Here is a 22,442-nt window from a genome sequence, read left to right as displayed (position 1 = left end):
AGTTTTGAAATCTAAAGGGTGGTTAGGATATCAACTTTTATATTATCCTTTTGCAAATTATAATTTTTCTCAATATAATTTGCAGTCTACAAGTTATGCCCACACCTTTAGTTAAACTTTCTTAAGTTAAATCCAGATGCCTCAATATTATTCATTGATTTGTTTTCCTTTTAGATGGTCCTGTTTCACTGGAAATGGTAGAAATAATGAGAGAGAATTATGCAAAAAGTGTACTACATAATGGGAAATAGCATTTTTTTTTATTAACTCATGGAATTCTCTATGTACAAAGGGAGACAACATGAAAGGCCTTACTATACCTATATACAGTATATATATCATAAGGCTTTTTAAGTGTATGTATGGAGTTCATTTGAGAATATATTTTCTTCCTTCACAGCAAGCAGGTGACCCTCTAAGAAGCCACTGCCGCTGCCTGTGACTTATCCTTCCTAGTAGGACTGTTTTGAATTTGGTATTTATAAATTATATATACAGTCACCTAGTTCACTTCTTTCTAAAATGAGATGAGGTATAAGAAAATACATAAATGCATATTTCCAGCCACAAAAGTCACTTTTATCTGACAGATGAAAATGGGAACAGAGTTTAGTGCCAAATAGAGGAGGCTCCTTGTTCATCTTCTGAGGAATAGTATCCATAAATGCTAGTATCTGGTGAGAAAGAGTAGAAAAGTGAGGTACTATTAAAAAGTTTGGAAAAGTTTGGTTTGGTTAATTTTTGCTGATAATTTTATTAGCCTTACTACCAAATGTATAGATTAAGGAAAGGAGATAATTTCAATTCTTGAAAAAAAATTTCAGAAAGAAAATAGTATTATTCTTTCCACACGTAATTACTAAGCACTTCCCTATATGCCAGGACTGTGCTAGATAGCAGATTTTAAAAATAAATAAGATGAAATTCCAACTTTTTGGAATTCCTAGTCTCATAAACATTTAAACAGATCATGGGAGCGTGTAATATAATGCTTATATTTATAATGTACTGTTAACTCCCAGTGTCTCAGAGAGCTTTAGAAAGAAAGGGGAGTTGAGTGTGATCATGGAGAATGGGGGAACTTACCACCTTGGAGGTTATATGGAGGACCTTCCAAAGTGAGGGGCCAACCTCAGAAAGAAAGATTTGGGATGGACTTCGGGGTATTTAAGAAATGATGTGAGAGAACTGGGGATGTAGCTCAGTTAGCACTTGGGTTAATGAAGATGAAAATGGTTAGATGGTGAAGAGCTTTAAATTAGAAGGACTTGGACTTACCTATGTGGAAAGAGTTACTGTCAGAATTTAAACCACACGAAAGGGGTCTTTAACTCCAACAAACCTCACAACGTAGACAGAAGGCAAGGGGGGAAGGTACCAATAAAAGAGACTTCCAATTGGGTAAGGTCAGAGAAATGTCTAGTGAGGCGCTCAGCACGTATCTGTCCTTCACCTTAAAGTCAGCAGGTGGAACAAAGCAAGTTTCATTAAGGGCTCATTACTGGGGTTCCTAGTCCTTTCCCCACGAAATGATCAGATCTATCAGTACAACCTCTAACTGGATTCTTCTGTTGATGTACTTTATTTTTTTATTAATTTTTATTGGAATGCAGTTGCTTTACCTACCTTAGAAACTTTTCAAGACATTTACATAGCTACTTATTGAATTGGAATCATATTTCAAAACAGTCGTTTCCAAACTTTCTCTGTTTTAATTAACAGTGGAGTTGTAGTCATATTCGTAATGGAGCTGGATTCACTAAATTGCACTTTTACTATTCAGATTGGATCACAACATATATCAATAAGGTGATATTTCTTTTTTTTTTTAAGTTTGATGATGAAAGGGTCATCAGAAAGGATCAACTCACCAAAAGGAATAGGAGCCCGCTACACATGGCGCTTCCAAACTAGAATACTCAATTAGCTTCATATAAAAGACCATCTTCAGGCACTCTGCCTGATGAGTCGATGCCTAGAGAATACTCTGGTTCCCTTTATGCCAACCACACGTGGCCAGGTGAGGGCTTGTGTGAGTCCCATACCTGTGCTATCTTCATACACCACGGTCACCGTCTTCCAGTTGTAGTAGAGGACCAGATCCAAGACCGCCCTGCTGATAGCCGCATAATCAGGGTAGAGGTTGATGTAAAACAGGTCTCTGTTGTCGACGGAGGGGTGTTTCCAGCGAGTCTGTATGTGCGGAACCTCGAGAGCGTTGCAGATAGACTGCACAGCACTGACGGAGGAGCTATGGGAAGGGCCAAAGAGAGCAGCCACACCAAGAGCCAGCTGGTCACACGCTGACGCCCATCGGCAAGGAGAGAGTGGAGAGGGGAAGAGGGGAGGGAGAGAGAAAGAAAGAGTTCCGTGAATTTCATCTCCCCTTTCATGGTTCCTCCTTATTTTCACTGTTGGAAACTTTCCTCCACTTTCCATCTGTATGTTGAGGAAACATGCTTAATCCAACTTCCAACATCCCTGAGATATTAAATACTAGAGATGCAAATGTTGAAATGATTAGCAACACATCACAGGGCCAATGCCTTGCAAACAAAAATGAGTTGTTGGTCTCACTTCAGTACTTTTAATCAGATGGAGTTTAAATCTCCTGCTTGGTGTGATGCCACCCAGAAGCACTCAGAGTGACTATAAGCCATTTGCCAAGTGAATGTCATATGAATTCAATTCTGTCATGTGACAGTTTGGCAGTTAAGATAATTAATGTGGTCATTGAATCAGAAGCCTTTCTGGGTGGCTGCAGAATACTTTAGTTCCAGTCCTTCCCAAAATTCAGAAAAGAGGTCCAGGCTATTGAGAAATTGCTAAAGAGTGCTCAGTGATACTGATAATTAATTAATTACAGAATAATAGAATAGCATAGCTTAAAAGGGTCTTAGAAGATATGTGGTCCAACCCACTAATGTCATGAATCCACTACCGGGCGTTGGTTCCCTGGTAGCTCAGCGGGTAAAGAATCCGCCTGCAACACGGGAGACCTGATTGGATTCCTGGGTTGGGAAGATTCCCTGGAGAAGGGATAGGCCACACACTCCAGTATTCTGGCCTGGAGAATTCCATGGACAGTATAGTCCAGGGGGTGGCAAAGAGTTGGACACGACTGACCGACTTTCACTTTTCACCTTTTCACTAATGTCAAAGGCAATGCAGTGAGTCAGGGTCTCTGGATAGTGGTAGAATTGACCTGAGTCCAGGGACCCAGCTCAAGGGCGGCCCTATTTCTACATCAACATTAGCCAACATGTAGTTGAACAAAATAAAGTAGATATGTACATAAAAATTAATTTTAACATTAATTTTTGCCTTATAAGATTATATACACTCTTTGAGATAATTTAGAATACTGAAAATTATAAGAAAGTAAAAATGGCCCTGAAATTCCATCAACTTCGAATAATATCAATTCATATTGAGTTGGCTAAAAAGTTTGTTTGGGTTTTTCTGTAGGAGCTTGTAGGAAAATCCAAACGAACTTTTTGGCCCACCTAATATTTTGGTATTCCAATTTACCTAAAAATTGATACAGTTTGATATACTGCTCTCTGTATTCAACACTAAATTTAACAATAAAAACACACTCTTACCCTCAAGTCATTATAAATTCTGCAAAAGTAATATTTTTAGTGGCATAGAATAGCCTAGTCCATGATGCCGAGTGTCATTACTTAACTAGCCCTATGTCGCAAAGAGTCGGACACAACTGAGTGACTGAACTGACTGATGATGCAGAATGGAGCTTCCCTGGGGGATCAGATGCTAAACAATCTGCCTGCAATGTGGGAGACCTGGGTTAGATCCCTGGGTGGGAAGATCCCCTGGAGAAGTGAATGGCTACCCACTCCTGTATTCTTGACCGGAAAGTTCCATGGACAGAGAAGCCTGGTGGGCCATAGTCCATGGGGTTGCAAAGAATCAGACATGGCCAACTGAGTGACTGAACATTTGGTACTGAATTAAGTTGCTCCTAATTTTTGGTTATTATAAGTAATATTATAAGCACTTATCATAGTTCTTATATTTTTCTCTAACTTTTACATTACTTTCTTAGAGTAGATTTTCAGCTATAATTAAATGCTATTGATATTTTTAAGTTTCTTGATATATATAAACCAAATTCCCTTCCAGAGAGGTTGGGACAGATTATCTTCTATAACCTCAGAAAATAAAAGTGTTAGTCATTCAGTTGTGCCTGACTCTTTGCGAACCCATGGACTGTAGCCCATCAGGGTCCTCCATCCATGGAATTCTCCAGGCAAGAACACTGGAGTGGGTTGCCATTTCCTTCTCCAGGGATCTTCCTGACCCAGGGATGGAGCCTGGGCCGCCTGCACTGCCGGCAGATACTTTACCGTGGGAACCACCAGGGAAGCCCTATCGTAGATATATGTTGGCATCACACATGAGTGTAAAAACATTTTAACTGTATATATTAATGCTAGTTTAAAAGAGTTTGGAACTTCTGAGAAACAATAGTTGAATATATGAATTAAATAATCGCAACATATATAAATGAAATTGTGTTGATTTTTATCATAATGCCATTTCACAAGTAAAAGATAAGCAGGAAATAATATATGGCCTTGTCAAGCTTATCTGACTTGATTTAGAGAGAAAAATTAATACATAAAATTTTGAGAACCATATTTCACGTATCTGTGGGACAGCAAGTGTACGCAATCATTCATAAGGTACTTTGTGACACTGGGCTCTTCATTACTGAATTATCACATGAGATATAAAGGCATAATTTTCTAATACTATAGGTGAAAACTGTTCTCAGATGCTAATTTTCTTGATTGCTTTCACTGGTTAGCAAGAAAAAGTGACGGCATGAGAGTATATGAACTCTTGTTTTGTCTAGCATCAGCAGTGGATTGAGATTTCTGCTAATATTTAGCTGGGGATTCTAATATTACTTGACAGAAAATCAATCCTTTTGAATTTTGTTTGCCAGAAAATTACCAGTTTTAAGAAGCGTTGGGGGTGTTTAATTTATAAACATGGCAGGTACTTCAGGTCACAAAAATGCTTTGGATTTTATGTGGGTTGAAGTATTATTGTTGAATGTGGTTGGCTTTCTGGGGATATTTATTCAACAGTGTTTTGCGTGAGTGTGTATGTGAGCGTGTGTGTCTGAGAGAGAGAGAGAGAGAGGAGACAAAGAGAGACAGAGAGGGAGATACAGAGAAGGGACAGAGAGAGATCTACCTCATCGAGATAATTTATGTGAAGATGCCTTACACACTTTAAGTTCTGTATAAACATAAAGTTTTATTATTTGTTCACAGACAACTCTGACCTATATAGTATCTGCAACTTTATTGATCTTTAAAAAGGGAAATATTCTTACACTAAGATGATGCTATAGATTTTTAAAGAAAACCACTATACTATTTGATTTTCATCTGTACTCCCAGGAAAACAAATTTCACTGTTTTTTTTTTTTTTTTGGAAAGGACACAAGAATTTGGCAGAAGAGCATATGAAGTGAACACATCCTACAGTCCTATCCTAATGAGGTTAACTCTAAGTGGAAACAACCAGTGTTTAGTTACTTGGAAATTAGTGTGAACATGGCATTCATTGTATTCCACTTAATTGTGTGTGTTTTTAAGTGTTTTTTTTTTAATGTGGACACTTTTTAGTCTTTATTGAATTTGTTACAGTATTGTTTCTGTTTTGTGTTTTGTCTTTTTGACTGTGAGGCTTGTGAAATCTAAGTTCCCCAACTAAGGATGAAACCGGAACCCCCTGCATTGGAAGGCAAAGTCTTTACCACTGTACCACCAGGGAAGTCCCCACTTGTGTGTTTTGGATGGGCAAAGCTTTCTTCTAAAAGAGAAAGAGCCCCTCATATTCTGGGGTGATATTCCCAGACAAATACCTGTAGGGAAACCCAACAACTCTCTAGTTAAGAGTCTATCTTCAAGTATGTCAAATGTGGCTTGAAAGGGTCATCTTGGAAGTGTTTGGAGGATTTGTAAATATGCCCCACATCAAAGACTCTTTCCATGAGACAAACCTTGCATCCTACATGCAAATTAGATTATTTTCTAGGAAACTGTCTTCTGTTCAGACACAAAAGATTTTCTTTGATCCCATAAATTTCCCTGCTTTATTTATTTATTATATGGTTCCATTATTTTTTTTCCTATTTTTTCCTTTTTTAAAAATTGAGGTATAATTGACATAGAATATTATATTAGTTTCAGGTGTAAAATATAATGACTCAATATTTGTAATCTTCACATTTCTCTGATCTTGTGGAAAGGGAATAAGGTAATATTTGAGAGGATGCTAGGTAAACCCAGTGGCTCACAGTCTCTTAGAATTCAGGTTGTGAATTCTGTGTGTTGTGGGCATTTTCACATGCTCGGTAGGTATGACCTTCCACAAAGTTTTATTTGACTGCACTGTACAATTTCATGGTGGTATCTCAGCCTCAGGAAGGAAAAACAGATCAAGCTTGACATTTTCCATTCACAGCTGAACCAGTTAATCATAGAGTGGAGGGCACCGAAGGGTAAGCTGATCAGAAAGGCCCAGAAAACAGAACTAGGTAGCATCCACTAGGAGGGTTCAGATGGTGCTGGGCCGAGATCACCTGCAACTCCTTTGCACAGAGATGTCCACTTTGCAAAAGGGCAGGTAGCAAAGAGTAGGTGCTTGTGAAGCAGAAACATCACCCAAAGAAGCTTTTAAAAGTGTGAAAATAGTTACCTCTCCGTGAGGCTTCGAAACTATCAAAAAGGTTAATTTTCTGGATATCGTAGGTTAATGTGGTGTTAGGCATCAGGGTTCGATTTCTGTTAATGCTGGTGACTGCAAACTTGAACGCTAATTCTTCAACGTTAACGGGTTCATTTTCCACGGTTTCAAAAATCCCTCCTGCAGAAGCAAAAGAGATGCATGAAAAGCATTAGTTATATCATCCATGTGCATTCTTTAAAGAGAAGAATATAAGTGGTACAAGCAAAAGGCCCAAAAGAATCAAAGTAAGAATAGTCAAAATAGATCCCAACCCCAGCTAAAAGTTACATCTATCAGCATATCAGATGCAGATAAAACTTCATATATGTGTGCTTAAGATTTCAAATCCAATGCTGGATTGTTTACCTACCAGATGGTGAATGGATTCCAAATATTTTGTATCATATCAAGTATGATTGATAATTTGATGAAGGATGATTTTCCACAGTGTGGACATAAATCACTCTGCGGTTGACCTAAGCACAATCTCAGCTGTATCTTGGTAGGACCATCTTTCCTTAAAATGAATCTCATTCTATTTTAAAAAAAAATAGACATTCTCAACTCCAGAAGGATCGTGGAGAGTTGAGTAGGGTCCAAATGAGTCATATGTGCACTTAGGTTTATTTCAGAATGAATATACCTCTTCCTTGTGGCTCAGAATTCTGCAGTCATATCCTAGTACTTTCCAAAGTGCGTGGGCAGAATTTAGAAATAACAACACTGTTTTTGTGTTGCTTTGAGAAACTGATCCTGTTGCAGAGCAAATGTACGTTCTATCTCTGGAGAGTGTTGAGTGTTCCTCCACTCAACAAACACATGCACTAAGTCTTTGCTGTCTTAAACATGAGGACCTCATCACAAGCAACAGTACAAAATATCAGTGCTTAAAGAGTCATCAGAGAATTCAGCTCTGATTCTGATGTTCAAAAAGGCAATTTAAGTATTATTAAATATACATTCTAAATGTTCTTTAAAGGCTGTCCTGGGATTCTCAACAGTCACAGAACATAGAGTAGAGGCTCTTAACTGTTGGCCACTTAACTTGTTCCTTGATTAATCAATAGTCCTCAATTTCTTTGGAAAAACATTAATTGGTGCCCATATAAGGCTGAACATTTGTAACTAGTAGACTGCTATTTGTTTGCTCTCACCATTGAGACTGGTTTGCAAATGCTTCAAGTTTTCCCTCTACTTAAAACACACAGACAAAAACAAAACAAAAATCTGAGTGTGAAAATAATGAACATCACTGGCACAGGTACAACTTATGTTTATTCTTTCTAAGAAAAAGAGCTTCCATTGGTAGATTCTCATTTCAGAAAATGAATTGACTCTAGTTTGAAAGAACAGTAAACAAATACTCATCTGTAATTTTTAAGTTAAAATTATTTGATGGAGAGGCAAATTCTTTCTAAACTGACTTTCTATGTTGAATAATCAACTAGTGCCCATTTTTGAAAGCGAAGATATTTGATTCAAGTATTTTGGCTCCTTAGGAGATGTCTCTGGGTTTTTTAGACTGATGATGTGAGATGTGTATGGAGATTATTTCTCTCTTCTCTGAGAAACCAGAGATGAATAGGACTTGGCTTTGTTAATGTTTTCCTATAGAATCATATTAGATATTTATTCTGAAATTAACCTTAGGAAAAACCCTGCTCTTTGACTTTGCTTTTTTTTTTTTTGTCAGACAATGGTAAACAGGTCCTAGGCTGGAGGGACTTTCAGATTCTCTCATTACTGTCAGTAGATGCTCGAAAGCGATGTGATAAGCTCACACAGTAGACACTTGTTCACCAGAAGATGAACATACAGGGGCTTCCTGCCACAGTCCAGATGACCCACAATGGGAAGAGCCCCTTCTTAAGATCAGAAACTCTTTGATGCTGGAATTTCCACAGTAGTTATTAGCAATTATTTGTTTACTTGTCTATCTCCCCAAGAACATGGTGAGACCCTCAGGAAGATGGACTGAATCAATGTCCTCATGGAGACCAAAGTATCTTAAGATGTTTAACCTGCAATAATAGTTCAGCAGTCCCCAAATTTCTCGGCACCAGGGACATGTTTCATGGAAGATAACTTTTCCACAGACCAAGGGTGGAAGTGGGGGATGATTTGGGGATGATTCCCCTGTGCACTTTATTTCTACTATTGTTACATCAGCTCCACCTCAAGTTATCAGGCATCAGATCCTAAAGGTTGGGGACCACCTGGCTGAGAAAAGTTAACCATTGGCTAAGTCGCGAGGACCTTTAATCTGCTCAAGACAGGCTGGTAGGGAAGAACAAATACCTGTATTGGAATCAGAAGTTCTGAAGTCTGAACCTCGGTCCACCTATTTTCTCTTTGAGAAAGATTTTTAAGTACCAGGAAGAAAGTTTCTACAAAATAGCTCTTTCACTATGAATATTTCATTTAAAACTTATAACAATACAGGTAGGAGGTAGTATATTTGTGTTCATAAATGAAAACATGAACAGAGATATGACACATTTTGCCCAAATTATTCATAATCAGAAAGCCTTGTCTTTAGATATAAATATATTTACTTCATGATTTACGTCATCTCTAAATGAAGTTAATGATGCTGCCTTGCTTACATTGGGCTTCCCTTGGACGATTGCTCTGTAAAGGGAATGGTATAATGCAGTGAAAGTAACCTGAACACTCAATCTTGCCTCAGAAATGAGTATTATTACACATGGATAGAGCTTCCCTGGTAACTCAGCTGGTAAGGAATCCTCCTGCAATGCGGGAGACATGGGTTTGATCCCTGGTTAGGAAGATCCCCTGGAGAATGGAAAGGCTACCCACTCCAGTATTCTGTCCTGGAGAATCCCATGGACCACATAGTCCATGGGGTTACAAAGAGTCGGACACGACTGAGTGACTTTCATTTCACACGTGGATAATAAGGATAAAGAAAGGACTTGGCACTTGTAGAACTCCCCCTTCACCTCAAAATTGTTTATTGGTATAGAGTTGTGTTTTACATAAAGCTGGCTATACCTGAGTTTAAGAGAATATTAAGTGATTTTGTTACGTGCTTATGTGGTATGAAGGGTACACTCTGTTTTGTCATTTTGGGGGCAATTTTCCTTCCTCTCTTCACCAAGCAAGCATTATACATGGTGTCTTTGGCTCAATACCCGCCACTCTCTCCTTTTTCCTTTAGTGCTAAGTTGCTTCAGTTGTTTCCTGCTCTTTGTGACCCTATGGACTGTAGCCAGCCAGGGTCCTCTCTCTATGGGATTCTCCAGGCAAGAATACTGGAGTGGGTAGCCATTCCATTCTCCTGGGGATCTTCCCTACTCAAGGATCAAACCCAAGACTCTAATGTCTCCTGCATTGGCAGGTGGGTTCTTTACTATTAGTGCCACTGGGGAAGCCCCAACATTTTCTTTAAAGAAGATTGCAAATACCAAAAACCTACAGAGACATGAGGTACATACGAGACTGGGGAAGTACCAAGAAAGCAGAATATGATAGAAACAGGAGGAAGTTATTAAAAGGTGCCAGATCTCAAACAGAAACAGACACTTTCAGCATCAGCCAACTTCCTCTTTCCTCCCTAAAGCTGCAGATTTTTCAAAACTGAGTTTCAGTGTCTTTGATAGAAGGATTAGAGGGACACATACCTAAAGACATATATGTATTATTACTATTACTATTATTAAACTACTATTGTTATTTACTACTACTTCTATTATTATTATTATTTTTAGATTTGTAGCTGCGAGCTTGTCAATGAGACCTTTCAAGTGTTTGGGGCTCTCCATTTAGTCAACTTCTGGACGCCTGGGTTCCGTGGTTTCCAGAAGAGGAAGCCCAAGCTTGTTCCTTCCTCTGTTTGTCTTCTTTCTGTGTTCTTTTCTCTCCTTTTGCTGTCCCCCCACCCCTTTCCCTTTGTCTTGAGGTCAATGCTTCTCTCTGTTTTTATTATTTAAGCTGAGCTGAGCATGACGTCCCTTAAAAATTCAATGAGCCACAGAAGGGTTAGAGAAAGCAAAACTAAGAAAGTAGCTTAGGTTCAAGGGAGAGTTAAGTGGCCCCTCTCACCCCTGACCATTTTGTTTTCTCTAAATTGTCTCAGTCAAGTCCGTGCATAAAAGAAGAAAGCAGGAATTTAAGAGTTCCTCAAAGAAGGTAAGGAACCAAATGAAGATGAAGAACCAGCTTTCTTTCTTTCTTTTTTTTTTAAACTGTAACTGCTGTGAAGCAGAGAATGGCAGATGGAGTGCAGGAGGGTGATAAACCTCAAAATCCATGCGCCTGACTTTTCCACGGTCACTTTCATGACTTACAGTCACACCTCATACGTACCCAAAGTTAAGAAGTATTGTTTGTACTTTTCACATACATTATTTTTTTTTTCTGTTTTTATTATGTGAATATATAAAAATACTTTCTGTTATGTGAATCAGACTGAGTACAGATCATAAATCATATCCAGGCATAGCTTGGATATATGTGACATTGTGATTTGCAAGAAAAAGTACATATTTGGTCTTTGACCTCATTTCTGGCACCAAACACCTAAAATTGGAGATTTCTTAAGTGATGAGAGCAATAAAGATGTCCTTTATTATATTAATGAAGTGTTTTTGGAAAATACCTAAGGATGGGAACTGATTGTCAGGAGAATCAGCCATATACTAGAGGACTGAAACTTTCAGACCCACTCCCAAGCCCACTCCTGACCTCTGTCTGGGAAGGAGAGTGGGGCTGGAGATTGAGTTCAAAGGACAATGCCTAATGGTTTAAATGATCAATACCTACGTAATGGAGCCTCTATAAAAACTCAAAAAGACAGCACTTAGAGAGCTTCTGGGTTTGTGAACATGGGGATTTGGAGAGAGTGGGGTACTGGGAGAGGGCATGGAGGCTCCATGATTTTTCCCTGTACCTTGTCTTATGTATCTCTGCCATCTGGCTGTCACCCAGGCACATTCTTTTTAATAAGCCAGTAATCTAGTGCCTGGGCTTCCCTTGTGGCTCAGATGGTAAAGAATCCGCTTGCAGTGTGGGAGACCTTGCAATGTGGGAGAATCTGATTCTGATTCTCTCTCCAGATAGATGGTGTCAATTGAGTTGAATTTCAGGACACCCGGTTGGTTATCAGCTTCCCTGGTGGCTGATAGTAAAGAATATGTTTGTGATACAGGAGACCCGGGTTCGATCCCTGGGTAAGGAAGATCCCCTGGAGAAGGGAATGGCAACCCACTCCAGTATTCTTGCCTGGAGAATCTCATGGACAGAGGAGTCTGGCTATAGTTCATGCGGTTGCAAAGTGTCGACACGACTGAGTGACTGAGCACACAGCAGAGTTGGTATTGGAGATTTGCTTGGAAGTGTGAGGAAATCCTTCCTCTTCCAACGTACGTGGTGGAGTTAAAATCGGAACCCTTTTAATGTGGTTAGGGATCAGTCTCTGTCTTATCACCAACAGGAAGTTTGGACAAGGGTCAAAGGTCATCATCAATATATAGCTCCCAGCTTCTTCCCAGCTCACCCATCATTTATCATTTTCAGCCTGAGGTCATGACAAATGATTATTTAGAATTCATTGTCCAAGCAATATGAAAAGGTCAGAAAGTGGAAAAGGTCTTGTTTTATTTCGAGTCAGGTTGTGACTTCGTATGTGAATATTGGTGCCATTTAAAATGATAAAGGTGGGCTTCCCTCGTAGCTCAGGTGGGAAGGTGGTAAAGAATCTTCTGGTAATGCAGGAGACCTGGGTTTTATCCCTCGGTCAGGATGATAAAGGTAACACATCAAATATTCTACACACAACAAAATTCTTTGTGTTCCAGAAAACATTTTTTTTTTCTTAATAAATGTGGGTATTTAGGCTTTGTTCATGAGGGTCTAAGGTCTTTGTCTTGGTTTTTACAATTATACTTTGTGGGGAAGAATGGATGTTGGTACAAACAAAGCTAATGTGAAAGACTCTGTCCCTTCTGCTCTGGATCCCTCACTTGAGAAAAGTCACCACACGTGCTAACTCGACAAAGAGTGTGAAAAAATATGTGTGTACATATTCTGAAGTAGTTTTAAAATTCAAAAAAACTTTTTTTGGTATGGGGCAACTCGGGCTATGTGGGAGCAGGGCTGCTCAGGGAATTTTGAGAGTGTAACCTCCTTGGGCAAAGCTGTGAAGTGGCCTGATCATCACTGTGGGCCACTGAGTGCTCCGTCAAGCCATGGGCTGATTTTTGCTACTGCAGTGGGTCCAAATGGCAGAGCTTTGAGCCAAAGAGGATTATTCCCAAACCTTGGGCTCTCTTGGAATTCACCTTGCTTGCTTTCAGACTTCTTTGGGATCCATCACCTGTTTCTTTCTGATTTCTCCCTTTTGGAGTTGGAATAACTATTTCATGCCTGTCCCAACATTGTATTTTGTAAATAACTTGTTTGGTTTCACAAGTTCATAGCTGGGGGAGAATTTTGGCTTGGGGTGAATTCTGCCTGGAGCCTCACCCATTTCTGATTTAGATGAAGTTTAGATTAGACTTGGACTTTAGAGTTAATGCTGGAGCAAGTTAAGACCTCTGGGGCTGCTGGTATGAAACATGTGAATTTTTATGTGAGAAGGACCTGAATTTAGAAATAATCAAGGCTAGAATGCTACAGACTGAATGTTTGTGATCCTCCAAATTCATATTTTGAAGGCCTAATGTGACAATATTTGGAGGTGAGGACTTTGGGAAGTAATGAGATCAGAAGAGTGGAGCCCATTATGGAATGAGCATCTTTATAAGAAGAAGAGAGAGCAGTCTCCATCATGTGAGGATAGGAGGAAAGATAACCATCTACAAGCCAGGAAGAATGTTCTCACCAGACACCAGATCTACTGTCATCATCACTTGGACTTCCCAACCACCAAACTGTGAGAGACAAATGTTTGCTGTTGAAGCCACCAAGTCTATGGTATTTATCACAGCAGCTCTTGCTGACTCAGATACACAGCATCTTCATTTTTTAGCCCAAGAGTTTTGAAATTGAAAATGGACAACTTAACAGAAGTTACATCTATGCATGTACCATTCTCTTCCAACAGGATTCTGAATTCAGGGCATAGTGGTTTACAGTAAGCAAAGATAAACTGACTTGCAGTTGCCAGAAAATTTAGGTAGCAGAGTTTCTCTCTCTATTGGGTAGACTCCTGCACCGAGTTCACGTTAAGATGTAGACAGTAGTGTTTTGTGACAATAGGGACACAGCTGGAAACCACAGATGGCTACATCCTACACATAGTAGGTTGCCTTCAGTGGGATATAGTGATGGGGAGATGGAAACCTAGTCAGAACTCATGGCTTTCAATCACATAGCTCCATCTAGACTTCCAAGAGAATTGTTCATAATCACAATGCCTACTGCTGTAGGGTCAACAGCATAATACTGTAGGCAAAAGGCAGTGCTTTGAGAAGGCCAAGACCAAACGCTGTGCTTCTACAAGAATATCTAAGGTAAACCCGAAACAATAGTTTCCAAACATTCTCTAGACCCTATTTTACATGTAACCCCATAGAATTGTAATGTCAAGGAATGGGGTCCAGAAATTTGTATATTAAAATGACCCAGCCTTGCTGTAGGTCCCATTGATTGAATATACTTTTTAAAATTTATTTTTACTTTGTTTCCAAGGATACTTAATAACCTGCTTTTTAATCTGCTTTCAAATCATTGCTTTCCTTTTTCTCTGAAAGACCTTTTTCTCTGACTTTATGGCTTACAGAAGTTTAGCTCAGTTCAATACACATCTGTTAAGTACATGTGTGCTTTCCCTGAAGAAAGCTGTGTTTAGTTATGACAAAAGGGAACTGGTCATTTCCTAGTTTTCTGTGGAGCAGGGAGGTATTCCAGCCAAGCCAGTGTAAGTATAAAATGGTGGAAATTAAGGTCCTTGTCACAGGCACATATTTTATAGAGAAGCTGTTCTATTATTGCCTATTGTTTCCACCCCAGCTCACTCGAGATGGATCCTGTTCTGGATGATGAGTGGGCAGTATGAAATATACACCATTCTTCCCAAAAGGAATTTAAGAGAAACAATACTCCATTGTTCCAGGAATCCATCTGATTGATGATGAGAAGAAAAAAAAAACACAAAAATAATAGCACTTGATCTTGTTCCTATAAAACAAATACATTGTTTTGATTCTACTTACCTGATAATGGTAAATATATTCCCATAACAACCATTTCAGAAATGCAATAAAATTACATTATACTTATTTGTTTGTTTTGTTGTTTTACTTCAGCTGGTCATTGCTTTATCAACTATCAAAGAAGTCATTCATTCATTTGATGATTCATTCACTCATTTATTCATTTATTTATAAAATGCCTACCCTACTTTGAGCCAGACACTGTTCCAGGCACATGGGATACAACTGTGAACAAAATAGACAAAAATTTGACTGTTGAGATTTACATTCATCAACAAGAAGGCCATTGACATGTCAAGGTGAGAGACCAGGAAAGATCTCACTGAGGGGGCAACTTCTGAGTAAAAACCTGAAGGAGGTAAGGAAACTGCTCTGAAGATAATGGGAGAGCATTCTTGTTGGAAGGAATAGAATGTTCCACAGTGGGAATCACAGAGGGCCATATAGGCCAAAATAGGACTCTGAGTTTTAAATACTGAGTGAGATGGGAATCATTAGAAGATTTTGAGAAGAATAGTGATATGATATGACATATTTCAAGAGAATCACCCTGTGTGATTTTGTAACTTAATAAAAGAAACATATTCTTTGGTCTTCATTATATTCTTTGGCACAGAAAAGGCTTCTAAAGCCTTTAGAATTACCTAAGTGGTGAGAGCAATCAATGTGTCTTTGTTGTGTTAATGAGGTGACTTTGGAACCACCTCTGAGGATGGGGGATGGTTGCCAGCAGAACCAACCAAGGGATTAGAGGGTTGAAATTTTCAGTACTACCCTCCGACTTCCCTGGTGGGGAGAGAGGTTAGAGGTAAATCAATCATCACTGGCCAGTGAACCTATCAATCATGACTATGTAATAAAGCCTGAAGGATGGGTTTCATAGAGGTTCCAGGTTGGTGAACACATTCATATAACAGGAAGATTGTTTGGTTTGTGTTCGTTTAGTCGCTAAGTCACGTCCAACTCCTTGCGACCCCATGGACTGCAGCATGCCAGACCTCCCTGTCCATCAGGGGAAAGCGTTAAATTGCACTTTAACACCCTGGTAAACGTGAGTAAGCATTTCCCTGAGCCCTGTGAGCTGCTCTAACAAACAAATCCATGAAGGAAGAGGTCACGGAATCTCTCATTTGTAGCCAAGTTGAATGAAAGTTGTAGGTAGCCTGGGAACCTACCATTTGAGATTGGCATCTGAACTGGCAGGGAAGTCTCATGAGACTGAGCCCTTACTGCATGAGATCTAACAGGATCTCCAGGTTTCATTGAGTCAACCTGTGGGACACCCAGTTGGCATCACAGAGAATTGCTTGGTGTGGGAAAACCTCCGCACATTGGATGACCAGAAACGCCAGAAGTGTTGTGAATGCGGCAGTAGTGTGAGATTAAAGGGGGTTGGATTTGTCTAACCCCTCCTTGGTTTCTGTATTAAGAATGGACTGAAGGGAAGGGAGACAGGAGCAGAAGGGGACGACAGAGGATGAGATGGTTGAATGGGATCACCGACTAGATGCACATGAGTTTGAGCAAGCTCCAGGAGTTGGTGATGGACAGGGAAGCCTGGTGTGCTATAGTCTATGGGGTCGGACATGACTAAGCGACTGAACGGAACTGAAGGGAAGAGAAGGGCAAGAACAGAAGCAGAGAGCTACTCCTGGAGCAGGTGCAGTAGTAGGTCATTTTAATAAGAGGCACTGAGATAATCCAGGTGAGAGATGATAATGGTTGTTACAGGTATCGGGGTTGAGTTCCAAATGGAAAATTGAAGGTAGAGCTGGCAGGATTTGCTGATGACCCCTAAGTAGAGGTGTTTGACTTGGACAAGCAGAGGTGTCAACCAGAAAGTCACAATATGCATCTGAACTTTATGGGAGAGGTCTGGACTGAAGCTAGAAATTTGGGACTTATCGCCAAAGGTAAAGACTGGTTAGCATTACCCAGGAGCAAGTGAGGACAGAGAGGAGCAGAGAGAGGAGTGGTGTAGTCACAAGTCAAGGAATGCCTGGAGCCATCGGAAGCTGGACGAGGCAAGAAACTGAATCATTCCTGGAGTGAGTGGGACCCTACTGATAACTTGGTTTTGGACTTCTGGGCTCCAGAGCTGTGAGAGAACGCATGACTGTTGTTTTAAACCAATTTGTGGTAATTTGTTATAGCAGCCACAGGGAACGAATCCAGTATCCCCATTGTCTTAGGAGAGTTTTAATAGCACCTGCTTTTAATTACTGTATTCTTTCCCTCTTTGTAAAATGTTAACTTTATTCAGTACTTCAAACGATAATCTCTGGGTTTCCAACTTGATTTTGCAAAGAAAGCTAAATAGACATACCACACAAAACATCAGGTTTCTTTGTTTATTACATTTTCCTTGAACATGCAATAAACATGGAAAGCAGGTTTTCCTTGAACTCTGCTTATTGCCTCAACTAGCTGCTATGTGCCCGTTGTGATAAATTTCGAGGTCATCCAGGAAAGAAGGATAAAACTATTAGCTGACAATCAAGAAATGGAAAGCTTCAGAATTGTTGACTCCTGTTTTACATTCCTGCCGAATAATAGCCATTCCAGAAGCTATCAACGGAAAACAAGATGGAAATTTGATCTATTCCTTTGTTGATAGCTGCTCCTTAAATATACAATATTATATTGCCTCTCTTTATTGCCACATCTATAATTCTAGTTTATTACATCATAAGCAATTTACTATAGGCCTATATTTACTGCACCTTTAATTTCAAGGCTACACATTTAAATTCTAAGATCCCCTTTGATAAATACTCTCTTCCTATTCAGCTTAACCTCTTCTTGTTTACTTTTGGAGAACAAAATATTCTTGATGAAGATTTCGTGGTAGGTGAATTTGGAGGGGTAGCAAGTGTTTCTTTACGTAATGGAGACTGAAAGGACAAGGGTATCTGAATTTTTATTTGTCAAGAAGTCCTGCATGAGGACAGAGCTGTGGGTAAGGATGAGGACAGACTCAGTGGTCTGGCTGTTGACCAAATCTGCTACAATTGTCTTCAGATCTCGGTGTCCTTTCAAAAGGGGCAATGGGGTATGGTGTCCCCCTTTGAGATAGTGACCACACCCAAGCTTTCTCCTTGATGACTCAGAGCATGAATTCAGTAGGAATGGCCTTTGAGGAAAAAGAAAATATGTCTATGGGGAGAGGAATTTCTTCAAAGGGCAGCCAGTTCTGGGAAAGACTAGTTAAAGAAAGTTAAGACTAAACTAAAGACTAGTTAAGAAAACAGTTATGTTTTATGAACAGTTTAGCAGATGCCGCCAGTATTTTTTCTTAATAAATTCCAATTGCACATAAAAGAAAAAAAAGTGCCCAAAGCAGAAAATACTTTTATACTAGTGATATTCAATATTCAATTTAATTCAATTCATCAAAATTTATTGGCAACCTATTCATATCTAAGACCACGCTAGCTAGCCACAAAGATGAAAGTCTTTCCTGATTCTTCTTTGAGAGTTGAACTCTTCTCTCTCTTTTGATAACATATAATCTAGCTCATGGGGTTTCCCAGGCAGTGCTAGTGGTGAAGAACCTGCCTGCCAGTGCAGGAGATGTAAGAGATGCAGGTTCGATCCCTGGGTCAGGAAGATCCCCTGGAGGAGGGCACTGGAAACCCACTCCAGTTTTCTTGCCTGGAGAATCCCATGGACAGAGAACCCAGCAGGCTATAGCACATAGGGTCTCAAAGAGTCAGATGTGACTGAAGCAACTTAACACACACACACACAAAATCTAGCTCATATTTGAGGGCTTCATTTTGGTGTAAAATTATAAGCTGGAGTCTGGGGTAGGGACAGTATTTGTTGATACTTGCCCTCTCTGCCAGGACTCAGTGCAATAATTTGAGCATTGTACATTGTCCCCAACAAAAGATCAATCAATTGAATTGAGTCTCTTTTTGCTTTAACATCTTGCCTGATAAAGGGGTGAGTTATGCCAAGACCAAGAGGCGTATGAGAGAGGCAGGTGGTTGCTGAGGCAGTTAGATAAGCATGGCTTTCCCCATCACTGCCTTTTTAGCAGTGATGACTCCCTCTCTCTCAACTATTATGGTCCATCGTCTCCAAGCACGTTCAGGGCTCTGATTCTCTCTAAACGCTCACTTTCTTCAGGCTGCTAGCACCACCGCATCATTGAGGAATGGCTAATCTCCTATTCAGCTACTGATTTCAGGCCAAAACCAGGAATATTGCCAAAGGATTCATGCCAAAGTTTTATTCTTATGAATGTCTGTGATCATTCCAACGTCTCTGGAGAGCAGTTACATTTTTAGCTTTTAACATATTTAAATGCTGAAAAGGCTTGAATTTCATTTATCTACTTATTAATTAAATCAATGAAATATGCCAAGTTCACAACCTGTAGTTCCAGGCAAGCTGTGTTAGACATTTCATCGTACTTTTCTGGTTTTCTTCCCCCTCTCTTTCTGCCGTTCCTCAAGCTGAAATTTCGTCTTGCTGAGAAGGAAATATTGCTGTTATAGATGAGGACTGATGTCTGGAGCCCGAACAAGTGGAAGCTCACAGTTCTGACAGAGCAGTATTTACCAACATATGTCTACAGAAGTCACTCATGAGATGCTGCACACAAAAAGAATTCAGTGGCAAGTGTGTTTGGGAAGACAGCTGAATACCATCCCTTTTTGGAAATTCACACTGCATGATAACATATAAAATTCTCTGAGAAGCTCTATAGTAAAGAAATCAATTTGATTCTGTTTAATCCAGTGTCCCTCAAATTTATTTGATTACAGAAGAGCTTTCTTTGCAACTGGGACAAGCAAACACACATCCTGAGAAACACATTTTGAACAATGTGATACAATGACCTTCTTTCTTTGGGACTAAAATAATTTGCAGTCTTAAGTATTTTGCTTTTGTGCTCATTTTAATGAAAAGTTAAAAAATTATTGATCAGAAATAACAAACCTTCTCTATGACACAGCTTTTAGAGAAATTAGTATTGGATTTATACCAACAACTTTTATCTCTTTTTCCATTTATAAAAATAAGAAGAGGGTCTGTATTTCTATGAAAAAAAGGCACCTTTTAATTAGTCATTTCAGATATGTTGTAGTCAGGATGCAAGTTCTTGACATTTAATGCAGATATTTAAAAATACAGAGCCCTCGGCTACATTTTCTTTTTCTTTTCATTCTTTTGCATTGGGTTTTAACATCTCTGCATATTTATTTGAAACATTAATAAAGCCTTTTAATGAAACTTTTCATTCACTGATTTAGAAGTTGTGCAAAATGGTATAACAGGCAGTAACTATCATGCAGAACACCTGGAAAGGTTACAGAATCTCAAAATTAAACAATATATTTTACTACAGCCCTCTTCCATTACAGAATTTCAAGTTGAAATTCTATACTTGTTATTGTTCAAGTTTCCCGGAGTCTAGAAGGTATTTCTGTTGAACATACACTCCTAGATTGGCTCAGTCATATTCTCAGGTAAGACACTAAAAAAATGAACAGTTTGCCAAAGGAGAAAAATAATTATTTCAAGCTCTACCACTCAGAGAGTTAACAATATCAAGATCTAGGTATATTTTCTTCCATTTTTTTCCCCAATGTTTAGATATATACTAGAATTATGTTGCATATAAGATGCTGGGTGTTTGTGTTTTTCTCTTAATGACATTTTCTATGTTAATTAATATTCAGTAAAATAAAATTTTAATATGTATAATAATTCATCTCAAAAGACAAAGGTTTGTTTAGGTAACTCTGTTGCTAGATTTGTATCTATTTCCAATTCTTGCTATCCAAAATGTTTCAATAGATATATTTTCATGAAAAATATTGTCTATTTATGTCTTCAATTATGTTCATTCTCAAAGATCTTGATGCATATTAATTACCCTCAAGAAAGCTTGCATCAATTTATATGCCTACATGAGTTATAAAAGGGTGTAATTGTCTGGATTTCTAAGCATTGTAAATTTAAAAAGAAATCAATTCTCTAGGCAAAATCTTTGCAATTGATGGTTATTTAAATTCACACTTTGTTGGCTATTAATGAAGCTGAACATTTTCCCACAATATCCTATTGTATTTCATTGCAATTGTTCTTTCTTCCATTCTTAATTTCTGGTTTTTGTCGATTTTTAGTGGGGTATCTATATTTATCTTTTACATTTATTCATTAAGGAAACAAATTATCTTCCTATAATTGTTTGATATTCTTTCCATTTTGCTATGGCTTTCAATTTTAACTTTTTTTTTCTGATCATGAAAGTTTTACACATTTTTGTGATTTTATCTATCTTTTTATAGTGAAGATATTTACTTCTTTTCTTTCTGGGAACTGTTCTCCACTCATGCTTCCATACCATTCTTGTGGTGAGGCAGCAGTGGCCGTTTTATGCTCTGGTGACAACTGAGTATATGAAGAAATTCTAATCTCTTTTGCTGAACTTCCCAGGTGGCGCAAGTGGTAAAGAACCTGCCTGCCCATGCAGGAGATTAAGAGCTGTGGGTTTGATCCCTGGGTCAGGAAGATCCCCTGGAGAAAGCAACGGCAACCCACTCCAGTATTCTTGACCAGAGAATTCCATGGACAAAGGAGCCTGGCCAGCTACAGTCCATGTCCCAAAGAGTTGGACATGACTGAATGACTAATGCATAATGCATTTGTTGGACTTTCATATGAAGGTCAAGAGAAAGCAAGTCCATCTCTCTTCCTATACCCAAACTACAAAACGGGAAGCTCAACAGTGGTCAACACACTCACTGCCTTTCACCATATTGATAGAGAAACAAAGAGAACACATGCAGTGATTGGAATGAAGGAGTTGTACAAAGGACACCAGAGATTAAAAATAGCTTAATGGGGTTCAGGTCTCTGCCTCTAGTAACTTCTGGGGTCCAGCCACATCCTTGCCTTTGCATCTCCATATATTAATACATGAGCTTCCCAGGTGGTGCTAGTGGTAAAGAACCCGTCTGCCAATACAGGAGATAAGAGATGTGGGTTCAGTCCCTGGGTGGGGAAGATCCCCTAATGAAGGAAATGGCAACCCACTCCAGTATTCTTGCCTAGACAATTCCATGGACAGAGGAGCCTGTCCAGCTACAGTCCATGGGGTTGCAAAGAGTTGGATATGACTGAGTGACTAACATATTAATACATATAATAAGTTCTCCTTTTCAACTTAAACTAATTTCTTATGGATTTTTGTTAAATGCAACCAGAGTTCTAGCTGATATTTTATCTTTATGACATTTGTTTTATTACTGTAATGTTTAAAAACTTCTATTGTAATATCAGAGAAATATTGCCTACTATTCTTTTCTGTTGATTTTTGAATATTTAGTGTAATATTTTTAGAATTATTTTGTGTATGGTGTGAGGTAAGCTTTTTTTATTTTGGTAATACATGAATACATTAATAAATAATATGCTATACTAAAAGAAATTCTAATTATTGTGGAATTTTAGACAAATAAATATTAAATCTAGATT

The 22,442-nt window shown here is 38.9% G+C and overlaps 1 protein-coding gene across 8 annotated transcripts in view; it reads right to left on the bottom strand.

Annotated features, from left to right (window-relative positions):
* Positions 1-22,442, bottom strand: part of GRIK1 (glutamate ionotropic receptor kainate type subunit 1) — a 438,990-nt gene that overhangs the window by 159,855 nt on the left and 256,693 nt on the right. For all 8 annotated transcript variants that reach the window (XM_043449029.1, XM_043449031.1, XM_043449030.1 and 5 more), the window contains exons 2-3: positions 6,742-6,909; positions 2,046-2,303 (exon numbers count right to left, since the gene is read on the bottom strand). In XM_043449029.1, coding sequence (XP_043304964.1) covers positions 2,046-2,303; positions 6,742-6,909 — 426 coding nt within the window. The remainder of the gene's footprint in view (positions 1-2,045; positions 2,304-6,741; positions 6,910-22,442) is intronic.

Source organism: Cervus canadensis, chromosome 27, assembly GCF_019320065.1.
Source record: "Cervus canadensis isolate Bull #8, Minnesota chromosome 27, ASM1932006v1, whole genome shotgun sequence".
NCBI classification, from domain to species: Eukaryota; Metazoa; Chordata; class Mammalia; order Artiodactyla; family Cervidae; genus Cervus; species Cervus canadensis.
The sequence above is the reverse complement of the archived record's forward strand: the minus strand, read 5'-3'. Positions and strand labels throughout refer to the sequence as shown.